We start from the raw sequence: 12,340 nt of genomic DNA on the forward strand, positions 1-12,340 counted from the left end.
GAGCCACTGCGCTTCCGAAGTGTGTGGGGCGGAGCGGCGGGAAGGGGCGCGGTTCTCCCGCCCGCAACAGCTGCTTTCCTCGGAGCCGGGCGGGGAAGAGATGCGGCCGCCCCGCCTCCACCCTGCCTCGCAGGGCCCCCCCGCAGCTGCCACCCGGCAGGCCTAGGGCCGCGCCCGCAGGTGCACGCGGGGACCGTCTGCACCTGCGGGCGGCGAAGAGAGGCGCTCTCCGCAGGTCCTCGGAGACCCCCTAAAACCCAGCCCTCAAGGTGACCGGGTCTTGTGCCTCACACCCTTAGCAGGGAAAGGACTGGAGCAATGCTGAGCAGGAAACTGAGGAAACAGGAGCCCGGCTCCCAGCTCCTCACCTCCAGCCAGAATGGTTTATAGGCCTTACGCTGACTGGGGAGGAAGGAGCAGCTGTGGGAAGGTAAACTGGACAAAGTCCCCCCATGTCTTTATCCTTGTATCTTCACTGCCCCTTATCCGTCATCGTGCCAGCTCTGATCCTTTAATTCCCGGGACTAGATCGCGTTCGCTGCGAATTTAATTTAACCGTTCCGCCCCCCACACTCTCGCCCCTCCGCCGGGTCTGTCCAGAGGCACCTCTGCGCCCTCTGGCGGCCGCAGCTCCCTTACAGAAGGGGACGCACCTGTTCTCGCTTCTCTGTCCAACAGCCAAAATACGGATGCTTCAAACATCCGGGCACAGCTTAACCGCCGAGCAAAGGTCACCGGGGGCAGAAAGCATAACAAAGAATCCTTGGTGCTGCCTGCTCCGAGTGGCAGTGGACTGGGAAGAAAAGCAGTCAGGGCTCCGATTCCATTTACTCCACATACAGTTCTGCACTGTTTTAACACCGAGTGTGGTCCTTGTGCTTGCACGGCACAAGATCTTTTTGTACACAGTGCCCCACAGACCCTTTCAGATGCCTCTTCCTAGCGTGACTTTGCTGGCTGCTCTTCAAATACCTGCCATGCAGTGGCTTTGAGCAATGCCTATGCAAACACCAGACCGCTCATGTAACCCCTGGAATCTAATACTTGGCAGCTCAGCGGCAGCAAAGGCAACAGAAATAGATTACTGCCAGTCTCATACCTTTATTCGAGGACCTACAAGCTTAGACTGTCAAGGTGTTTTGTGTGTGTGTGTGTGTGTGTGTGTGTGTGTGTACTAGGGGAGGGGGCTGTTGGTTTGGTTTTTCTATTCTATCACACTCAAATTTTCCTTTAGTTTACACTGCAAACCAGCTCCTGTAAACATTCCTCCTTCATTTCCACACCAGGGTTAATGTACCCCAAATAAGTAACTCCCTCCAAGAAAGTACAAAGTCTTTTGGCTGCATCTCAGGAAGGCCAAAGCAACTAATTTCACAGGCTGTGCTCATACCTATCAAGTGCTGTATCAGAGCCTCAATATACACACTCTCTGTAGCCAACTTTTCCTTTGGAATTTAGATCCCAAATAACTTGCAACATCAGAAGTAAAGCTGCAACCAAAGATGTGTAGGCAGTGAAAATCTCCATGTGACACAGGGGCAGTCCTGTGAGGACTCTTTCACCGCCCTTGACCCCAACCAAAACATTTCCCACTGGAATGCCTATTCCAACCACTTCTTTCTGCTGACCCTGAGCCAGTCAAAGTGACAGCAGTTAGCAGAGCAGCTCTATTCCTTTCTGAAAGTGCCAAGATGCATTTTGGGACGAACCCTATTCTCTACCCTTGTGTAAAATGAGAATGTTGGCAGATAACCCGTGAGTGACCTGGAGCCTGCTTCCACAAACATGTTGCACGCAAGAGCTAAGTTCATAGTTTCGTATTTAAGAGACGTGCAGGTCACTAGTATTTCTTCCAATTATATCTCATCTCATATCTCAAAGTATCTTCTCATGCCGATTCTTATGTCTGAACATAGGGTCTCAGTCCCCCTTGACTCATTATAAGGCTTCATTAAAGCCCCCTCACCACCCCCCCCCTGTTTTATTTTGCAAAGCTCATATAGTTATCTGATTCCCTGCTATCCTCTCTTCTAGATTGTTCTGGCCAAAGAAACTAGATTTTCAGTTAGCAGCAGCTACTTTCTTTCCCAGCGTCCATTTCCCAGTGTTCAGTTTTGTCCTCTTGCCGCTACAGCTCATTCGTCCGAAGCCAAATGGTGAAAACATACTGGATCCTGGATCCAGTCTTGGCCATCTTCTTCGTGCTGCTCACAATGGTCTAGTAGTGCCCCATTCTCAGTAATGTTAGGTCAGTCTGAAACATCCTCACTAAATGTTCCCCAAATGATCTGCCCCAGCTAAGTAACTAAACAGCAGCAGGAAGTGGGATAGAGTGGAAAAAATGCCTGAAGCACATTGGTTTGGGGGTTTGTCAGTGGCAAAGTTTCGGGGATACAGTGTGGTACTCTGGTAATGCATTTTCCTGCAGCACTTAGCGCTGAAATATTAAGAAATTACTGCTATAAGATGGTCAGTGCAGCCTCAGCCTTTAGGTCTGTAATTCCAAGTTCCAAAGAAAAGCAAGCTCATGAGAATTTCATAAGGCCCATACCTACAGACTGTGCCTAGGGAGAAGAGGTGCTACACTCAAATTCCAAGAATATTTATACTCTCACTGAACTAGCATCCATTAAAAAAAATTATTTTCAGTAATCTCTACGCCCAATGTGGGGGTTGAACTCATGACCCCAAGATCAAGAATTGCATGCTCTACCAACTGAGCCAGCCAGGCACCCCAACTAGCAAACCCTGTTTAGCAGCTTCTATCAGAAAACAGCCAACTCCTTAAACCCAGACTAAAATGACATTCATAAAAGTCATCCCACTGATTAGAAGCCATCTAGCCATTTGAAAAATAAGCTTCAACCAGCCAAGAGGTATCAGGATGAGAAAATCACTGATTTGAGACCAGGGTGCAGGAAGGAAAAGAATATTTTTTATCAATGTGCAATTTTATCTTCAATAGTATTAAAAAATGGGGAAAATTAGAGCTCTTACCTGGATTCGCAGTCAGTGTAAAGCAGAGCACCTGAGAGATGTTGGGGGACTCATTAAAGATAAATCATCAATCTAACAAGTCTTGGCCATAAGACCAAAGTGATCCTTGACTGCCCTTCTAGTAATCTAGTCGTTAGTGAAGAGCACTAACCTCTAAGTAAAGTGCTAGTTGATGCAAAGAAATCCCTGAGAGATCGAAATGTGATAACCACTTTCCTAATGGACTTCTTTCTTACAACCTCCTACCCTGTGGATCACTTTCAAAAACGTTTTGGGTGTTTCTATTGGATCGTCTCTCCTTTTTTGTAAGTAGCATGATGACAGTTCTCCTCTTGTACTGTTTGAGAGAGTCGTCCCTGACTACTGAGTGTAAAGATGAGGAATGAAAATCTCTTACAAATTCACACGCTTAGGGTCAGCAGGAATATCCTAGTCATTTAAAAAAAAAAAAAAAAAGGAAATATGAAATGAAATGCCCCATTTGTTCCATACATTCTCAGCTCTGCTACAAAAAGCTCAACTAGTACTCCAAGAGGTCAAGAATTACTTTAATAATTTCTTTGTTAAAAAGTTTAAATGGTAACACAACCATAAAGTTGGTACATCACAGAAACAAAGGTCTTTGCAGGCAACACTGATCGGGAATAGCAAAACACTTGGTTGGTGAAAAAAATGAAACTCTAAATTATATACAATATAGCTAAGGGTGATATTGAAAAACAGTCTTATTTACGGTGACTCAAGATTTAACTTGCCATTATCTATTGCTTATTTATTCAGGGTTGTAAATAACACTTATATAGAGACATAGAGATGTGTAAAAATGAAACATTGTGAAAAAAATACAATTTTTCAATTTCATATGAAACTCAAAGTATAAGTTTTGTCCAATATGGAATGTACCTACATTTGTTTATATTAGGGCTCTAAAATCCATTTAAAAATTGTTTTTTGTTTTTAAAAAAGAAACAGTTGACCCACCATGCAAGTTCGCTGTGTATCTTGCTTGCTCAAAATGAGCATTTTCAGGTGAGGTCTGTTTTTTCTGCCCAAAGTCTAGTATGATTCCGTAGAAGTTGTACTGGCCCAATTGTGGAAAGAACTCCCATGAAGAGTCTGATGGCAGCATCTGGATGAGGGGCAGTCTGAGTAATGGAAAGTGAGTAGAGAAGAGGGAGGTAAGAGCCCAAATCCTTATGAAGGATGACATTCAGTTGTTAAATTTTAAGGGGTATCCAATGGCTTTTTCCAGGCACTCAACTAAAGAGCCAGCGGAAAGAAAATCCCTCTCTACTTCGACAAATTTGATATAGATGGATTTGGGGGAAACTCCAGGATCCACAATACAGTTCTGAGACAAAAACCCATTAATACCAACCCAATCTTTGCTGAAGGTTTTGGTATTTGCTTGGAAATGTAAAAACAAGCATTGCTGGAGAGTCCTGACCTCAGCAATCCCGAGGTAGCAATAGATTATTCGGGTGGGTTCGATTTCCACCTGTAATGAGGCTTGTGCTGACAGGGTCTCCAAGTCAACCCGGCCCTCCTTTCCTGGGTCTAGGGAACGTCGCTCCATGTGGGGTGAGGGGGGCCTCTCAATACATTCTTCATAACCAATGGCATAAAGGCCTGGACTTTTGGGAATGCCTCCTGGTAATAAATATTGAACAACGTTCCCACCAGTTGGTTTGGAATGGGCAATGGGTATCCAGTCAATTTCCATGTGCAGCTCCAGGCACCGAGCTTCACTAATGGTGATCTCTAAAAATTTGTAGTAAACATTTTTCCAGTTCATTTTCTGCACGCGGGTCATAATGATCCGTCCCTCGGGCTTCTCGGAGTTGAAGTACTCCCGGAGTCGCTTGCCCAGGGGCACCTGGGAGCTGATCTCAGCATAATGGTAACGGATATCCTCTTTCCAACGGGTGTTATAACCAATTCCAAAAATGGCCAGTTTATTAGAAAGATGAAGCCTTGAAAAGTCTGTCCAGCTCTGAAACAGTTCCCATTTCAATTGTACTGATTCCAAAATCTGTACAATATTTTGCATGATGTCTCTCTTCCTGGAAAGAGAAACACAAGTCAAGTTCTTCAGGTGTCTAGATCAGCACTGTCCAACACAACTTTCTGCAATGATGCAAATGTTCTACATCTGTGCTGTCCCATATGGTAGCCATTAGCACTGAGAATGTGGCTAGTGTGAGTGAACTATTACATTTTTAATCATAATTTGAAATTAAGTTTAAATAGCCACATGTGACTAATGGCTACCTTATCAGACAATGCAGGTCTAGATAATCATAGTATTAAAATCTGAGAAACACTCTTTCTAGGAAATTTCTAGGAATTAATGACAAACTGCTTTCCATTACTTCTATAGTCTGGCTGTATTAAACCTAGTAACTATTGATACGTTAAGACCCTAGGGTTTCAGAAATCCAAGGATCAAGAGTTTTTAAAAATTATTAACTCCACTAGTGTTAACATAGTGTGATATTAGTTTCAGGTGTACAATATAGTGATTCAACAATTCCATACATCACCCAGTGCTCATCACAAGTGCACTCCTTAATCCCCCTCAGCTATTTCACCTATCCCCCACCTACCTCCCCTCTGGTAACCCCTTCCCTTTGCTTGTATGTTTCTTAAATTCCGCATATGAGTAAAATCATATGGTATTTGCCTTTCTCTGAGTGACTTATAAAGTGGCTGTTATAATGCACATGGTGGCCTTCAGACCTAAGTACCAAAAGCAGACAAAGGATGTTGTATTCAAAAAGGTATTCGGTATCAATTAAAATAATGAACAGCTTAATTTCTAACCTGGAAATTCTTAAAGTTCAATAATTTTGGCCCATATGTGTTTGCTGTAGAAAAATATACAGTTGATTAGGACTAATGACCTCATGCAAAAACAAAATGACATTTTCTATTTGTCTAAAATTCATTACTACTGGGGCACCTGGGTGGCTCAGTCGGTAAGCGTCCGACTTCGGCTCAGGTCATGATCTCACGGTCCGTGAGTTCGAGCCCCGCGTCGGGCTCTCTGTGCTGACAGCTCAGAGCCTGGAGCCTGCTTCAGATTCTGTGTCTCCCTCTCTCTCTGACCCTCCCCTGTTCATGCTCTGTCTCTCTCTGTCTCAAAAATAAACATTAAAAAATAAAATAAAATAAAATAAAATAAAATAAAATAAAATAAAATTCATTACTACTCCCAAATTTAGAAGAACTGTCAGTTAAGCACAAAATTAAGACCTGAGAATTCACATGGAAAAGGTCTACATCAAGCTCAGGTTTTAAGAGGGGAAAATGAATGAATCAAGCCTATTCTAGAAAATATTTTCGGGGCGCCTGGGTGCTCAGTCAGTTAAGTGTCCCGACTTCGGCTCAGGTTATGATCTTGTGGTTCATGGGTTGGAGCCCCGCGCTGGGCTCTTTGCTGACAGCTCAGACCCTGGAGCCTGCTTCAAATTCTGTGTCTCCCTCTCTCTCTCTGCCCCTCCCCCACTCACATGCTCTGTGTCTGTCTCTCAAAAGTAAATAAAAATGTTAAAAAAAAATTTTTTAACAAAATACTTTCTAACAGGGAACAAAAGCATAGAAACAATTTCAATTTTGATTTGGATAGTTAAGGAGTAAGGCAGAAAATGCTGGGAAGTTCTTGTTTCACATGCTGCTTAACTCCTATAATTGTAACTGCTGCTTCAATAATTCACGTACTATAATGAGGATACGTAACTACAAGTTTGTTTCTCAGGTATGGCAAAACTTGGATAGTGGAAGATTGAAGTCTGTTATGTATTAACTTCGCAACCAACTATCACAGTCTACATCGGTTATAGGTTTAAACTACAAAAATACTCAACTACCGTCCTTATGTACAATCCAACAGGCAAGAGAAGAGGATGTACATTGGTTGCTAATGGCTTCGCGGAAGGAGACAGATACTTGAAAACTTCCTATTCAATTCTTGTATCTTTGAGGGGAAGAGCTTTTGGAACAAAATGGGGAATCTCTCACACAGCCATTCTCAGTCTGTCCTCGTACTCTCTTTGGCTTTCTTTGCAAGATGACAAAATGCCAATATTTGGTTATCAGCTGCTTCTTGGAGCCAAAGACTGCCCTGGACTTATCGGCCGCTCTTGAGTTTGTCATGGAAGTTTCAAGTATCAGCGTGGCCACCTTGATGAAACCATTGGATTAGTGGGAACTGTTCTTCTCAGAGAACACAAAGGCACTCAATGATCACTTCTCTCACATTTAGCTTGGTGCTTGTGAGGTGAAGATATAGAACCATGTTTCTGCATGGGTCAACGCTTTCAAAAAAAGCTATCTTTCACAGCCACATCCTTCCGTGTCCTCTTTTGAAATGTGACACTGACCTCAAGGACAGGCTAAGGAGTTGGGAGGGAGGGCAGAGATTTTCATCTATTCTGCTCACTGACATGTCCCAATGCCTGACATAAAGGAGGCACTTGACAAATAAATGTGGACTGAATGAGCAGATTAGGTGACTCTTCTTTATGGATGAAGCATGGACTATTTTAACTATAGGCTATGTCAGCGGGCTCAGGCTAATCCCACCTATACTTAGAGGAAAAAAATAATCCAATGCCCAAATGAAGTTATTTTATTCAGCACTGTCAATGCCCTAAATCATCAATAAGAAACAGTTCTGGGGAAACTTGTACTGGAAAATAAATGGCCTACTAGGAATCAATCTAATATTTTTTCCCCTGTGAGCCAAAACCTCGAGAAGAGGCAACAAAGCTGTCTATTTCTACATAGCCTGTCAGTTTCTTGCTCTGCTTAGTTTCTTGCCTCAGCCTGAAGGTCCCTGGGCTTAAGACTCACCACATTTGCAAAACTACAGAGCACAGTGAAAACGAGACCTAGGTACTTAAGTGGTTCCAGAGAACTGTCTATTATACTTCCTGACTTCTGAAGTTCCAACCACAAGAAAAGTGCAGATGGTTTGAACATAGTGACACCAATTCTGTAAAGTTTCACTTCATCTCCAGTTACATCAACTGGGTCTCCCCTGGGTGAAAGGGAGAGATGGGACATTTTAATGAAGGGGAGAGAATGGCCTTTTTGGAGAATAGGGGTCTGAAGATATGGACTTGTAATAATGCATTTTTAAAAATACTCATCAAAGTTAACCTTTCTTTGGGACATTCCGATGTCACAATTTGAAAACAGACCCACTTCCCAACGAGAGACGGCTTCAAACTTACTGACTTGAGCCATAAACTTCTTTTTTAAGGAGTGGGGAGTGGTTACAATTTTAAGGAACAATTCTTGATCCCTAAACTTTCACCATCTCCCCAGTCATGGAAGCAGCTGATATTGGGAATTCTTTGGTCCCACAGATGCTCTGAAAAAGGCAGGAGCGTTTGCAAAGGGTGGTGGTGGTGGTGGTTTGGTAAATGAAAACATCAGTTTCCTTTTTATATTGCTTGTTGCCTATCACACCTCTTTCTGTCTTGCCTGTTCCCCCTTTCTCCACCATCCCTCAAACATCAAGATCGAATGTATGGAATGAAGTACAGAAGAAAAAATGGGTGATGACCAGGCTTAAAAAAAAAATGGTGTCCCTCCACTTTTCCACTAAATTTATCTTTTAATATATTTCATAGATATAATCAGGGATTTACTTAAAGCTATTCAAAATAACCACAAACAGGGGCGCCTGGGTGGCTCAGGTGGTTAAGCATCATCATCTCCTGGTTCATGAGTTCAAACCTCATGTTGGGCTCGCTGCTGTCAGTACAGAGCCTGCTTTGGATCCTCTGTCCCCCACTCTTCTCTCTGCCCCTACCCCACTCACAGTCTCTCTCTTAAAAACAAACAAACAAACAAACAAACAAATAAAAGAACCACAAATATAGTATCACTGAAATTCAGAGAGCTGTGATATCCTTACAGAAGAGATAGTACTGAACTTCACCAGGTGAAGGGCCCTGGCCCAGGTTAATCTTTCCTCCAGCAACTGCTTTCTTTTCCAGATGTATAAAAAGGCTGTTTAAGAGCTTGCTTTTTGATTCTTACAGTGTGATATCATAAGGAATGTAAGTGTCCCTCTGGCCCTCCTGTCCTCTCACCTGAGCCCAGATAAACTCAGGGCCCCATGGATCATCTCAGTACCATAACTGGACATCCATACATCCACATTCACGTACAGGCAAACACCATAAACACACTTATTTTTGTGTAATACATTCATTTCTTTGTGTCGCACACAAAAGTCTCAATGTTTTTGGTTAACCACTGGCAAACTTAAGCTAAGAAGATGTGAAACAATGACTACATGCAGTGGCATGCCTACAATTTCCACCACAAGTCTAATGACAGCCATGACTTTCTGGATCTTCCCAATGGTCATTACATTTAGGTAAATACACTTTATAGAAAGAAGCATCTACTTACTGTGCTTCTTCAGAAGACTCTTGTTTTATTTTTAATGTTCTCTTTGTGACAGGTATTTCATCTGAAAAGCAAGGTTTTTGAAAGAGATTATATTTTTCTAAGTAGCAGACATTTATGTACATAAGTCATTGTGTTTACTGTCTGTTCCATACTTTCCAACGCAAGACCGTAATTCTAGTGTCAAACACTGTCCAATGCCAGATTTATAAATATAACTCCTATATAATGAGATGCATACATTTATATGCAAGATCAGAAACCAGCTCTACAAGTATAAAATTCTTCAAGGTCACCAGTGGGATTTCTAGCTAGGAGCTTAAAGCTTAATTTCACTGCAAACATGATTTTTGAAGGAACAAGAATGAAAAATAATTCTCTTCTATTTAGGTTTTCTATGTAGGTTTTACACAGCAACTATTCCCCCAATATCAGAATCAATATACTCTGCATGTTATTTTATTTTATTTTTTCCCAAAGGTTTGGGTGGCTTAATTCTCCATGGCAAAACCAGGGTTACAGGATGCCAAAGTAATTTAGACCTTACTACTGTTTGGAAATTAAAAGGTAGTGATCACTTGGTATCTGCCCTTTTTATTCTTCCAGTCCTTAAGTCTCTCTTTACATGGCATTAGTTTTACAGTTTAAGAGTTTCTTCTCTCCCTGTCTTCCAATATTTGAGAGATTTAAAAAGAAATTGCATTTGAAAGAAATATTAGCATTTAATCCTTTTTCTTTTGCATTAGCATTTCTCTATCATCAGGAATTCTGTAAAACAATGCCTGTGGACTTTTATCTTAAGCCAGGGAAGCACGTTCATAGTGCCAATCCTACTTATACTTCTTTGGAGCTTGCCCGAGTAGCTCACTGGGGAGAAAACATTTACTTGTAAGGGAACACGCATCACACAACTTGCTACTGAAGCCCAGTGACTGCAGCAGAAACTGATTAGCACTTCCAAATTATAAAAATCCAAACTGGAGAGTCTGTTGCAAAAAGAAACAAAAACTAACTACGTATCCCCTCTTAATTAGGCCACCGGCGTTTAGATTTGATGGCCAGGAGTTTTATTTTCCATTGTTAATGCTAAGTCTGAATCATTCCAGCCACTGCTCAGATGGGATCCTTAATGAATTCTGAAGGAGTATGATCACTGATAAAATTCAAATATCATCTCTTTTCAAGATAAACAGAGGCTTCTCTTCTTCTTCTTTTGTTTTTTGTTTTTTTTGTTGTTGTTGTTCAGAGTAAAGTGTAGGTGGGGACCTTTTCCAAATCACAAACAGAAAATAAAAAGTATTTGGAATAAAGCAAGGAAAATAAAGTCATGTCTACAGCAGTTTTGAGCCGAGTTAACCTTCTTGGCAGCTATCTTAGAACAAGGAGGTGTAGGATATTTGAAACGGCATATAGGATTCTTCTACCTGTCACTGATTAGGAATTGTGGGTCTTTAGGACTTTTGCTGGTCTGCAAATCGAAATGACTAACACCAGGCACTAGCTGGCAATTGAGGGCTAAACCAACAATGTCCAGATTGCCCCAAATGGGCTGGCTGTGTGCCTTGTGCTGACAGCAGGAACTGAACTACTAAGTACAAATACACATATAAAGGGGCGTGCGTGCACACACACACACATACACACACACACACACACACACACACACACACACACGTTAAGTATCATATATATTGGCTTTCTTACCCAATTCCTGATCTGTTGGATAGCCATGGAGATCCTGACTGTGGTTTCCCCAGTCCTCCTGTGAATACTCCTCCATAGTGCTGCCATCTGACTCCAGCTCCTGGTACAAGCCACTACTGTTAATAAGTACAGGCTGGCAGGGCTGAGCATCCCATCCTCCCTGACCAAACACCTGTTCCAACTGTTCAAATGTGTAACTGCTCTTTCTTTTCCCAACACCATGTTCTTTCACCCGACTGTAACACCTGCGAAGGGTCTAAGACACAAAGTCTTTTGTTATTCCTTTAAAGCTGTACTTCCTCTTCCAGGTACGGACCACAGATATTAATTACTATTAGACAGACACAGACAGACAAACACAGACACATTGTTACAGGAATGCTAGATTTCAAATTCATTATTATATTAGAAAAAAAACTAATTTAGCATTTACTCAAACATGTTATAATTCAAACAATTATTTTGCAATTAATCATCCATTAAACAACAAGAAACATTACAACATTATTGCATGTACCCCATAACACATATTTTTATACCCCCACCCCCATTTAAAAAGAAGAAGTAGGAAAAAAAAAAAAAAGAAAACAAGAAATACCAGCCAGCCAATAGGATGCACACCTGCCACAGAAGAGAAAGAGCTGCTATTGTGCCCAGAATTTGGAAAAAGTGAGGGAAGGGGGGACAGAAAGAAGAATTTCCCAAGTGAAGAATATAACCTTCCCTACTCTTCAGAAGGAAATCAGGGTAAAAACAATCGCCTAAGTGAATCAGCTAGTAAAACATACTACCCTCAAAGTCCACAGTCCTTACTAAATTACTCGGTCTTAGGGAAATTGCTAAATTTAAAAGAGGTCAAATAATTATGCTACAGAGCCCCAGTCTCAAACATCAACTATCAAGAAACAATGTGCTAATTCCTACATCGAAAGGTTAGCCAGTTCCAATCTATTCTACCAACTCAAACTGCCAGGAAACAAACCAATAATCTCCTTTCCTGGGGGGGAAAGTGAGGTGGAGGGATACCATTGCACTCCTTTTTCTGCCTTATGCTACGCAGCAAATAAAAATCACTATGCAAGTCCACAGGGAAAACCTGGATCATTTTAATGTCTTGCACAAACCATTTTCTTCGTGGTCTTCTAACGCATACTTGTTTCTGATCATTAGCCCGGTTTCCTTAATTATTGGCATCTTTTACTCTGTCTTACAT

The 12,340-nt window shown here is 41.9% G+C and overlaps 1 protein-coding gene across 5 annotated transcripts in view; it reads right to left on the reverse strand.

Moving 5' to 3' along the window:
- Positions 1-3,524: 3,524 nt before the first annotated feature.
- MSANTD2 (Myb/SANT DNA binding domain containing 2) overlaps positions 3,525-12,340 on the reverse strand; it is a 31,469-nt gene continuing 22,653 nt past the window's right edge. For 2 of the 5 annotated variants that reach the window (XM_043579700.1, XM_043579701.1), the window contains exons 2-4: positions 11,128-11,227; positions 9,427-9,487; positions 3,525-5,060 (exon numbers count right to left, since the gene is read on the reverse strand). In XM_043579700.1, the coding sequence (XP_043435635.1) occupies positions 4,208-5,060; positions 9,427-9,487; positions 11,128-11,227 (1,014 nt within the window). In that variant the 3' untranslated portion in view covers positions 3,525-4,207. Of the gene's footprint in view, positions 5,061-9,426; positions 9,488-11,127; positions 11,384-12,340 lie in introns of those variants that run through there. The other 3 variants (XM_043579699.1, XM_043579704.1, XM_043579705.1) reach the window with 3 other exon arrangements.

Source organism: Prionailurus bengalensis, chromosome D1 (genome assembly GCF_016509475.1).
Source record: "Prionailurus bengalensis isolate Pbe53 chromosome D1, Fcat_Pben_1.1_paternal_pri, whole genome shotgun sequence".
Classification (NCBI taxonomy): Eukaryota; Metazoa; Chordata; class Mammalia; order Carnivora; family Felidae; genus Prionailurus; species Prionailurus bengalensis.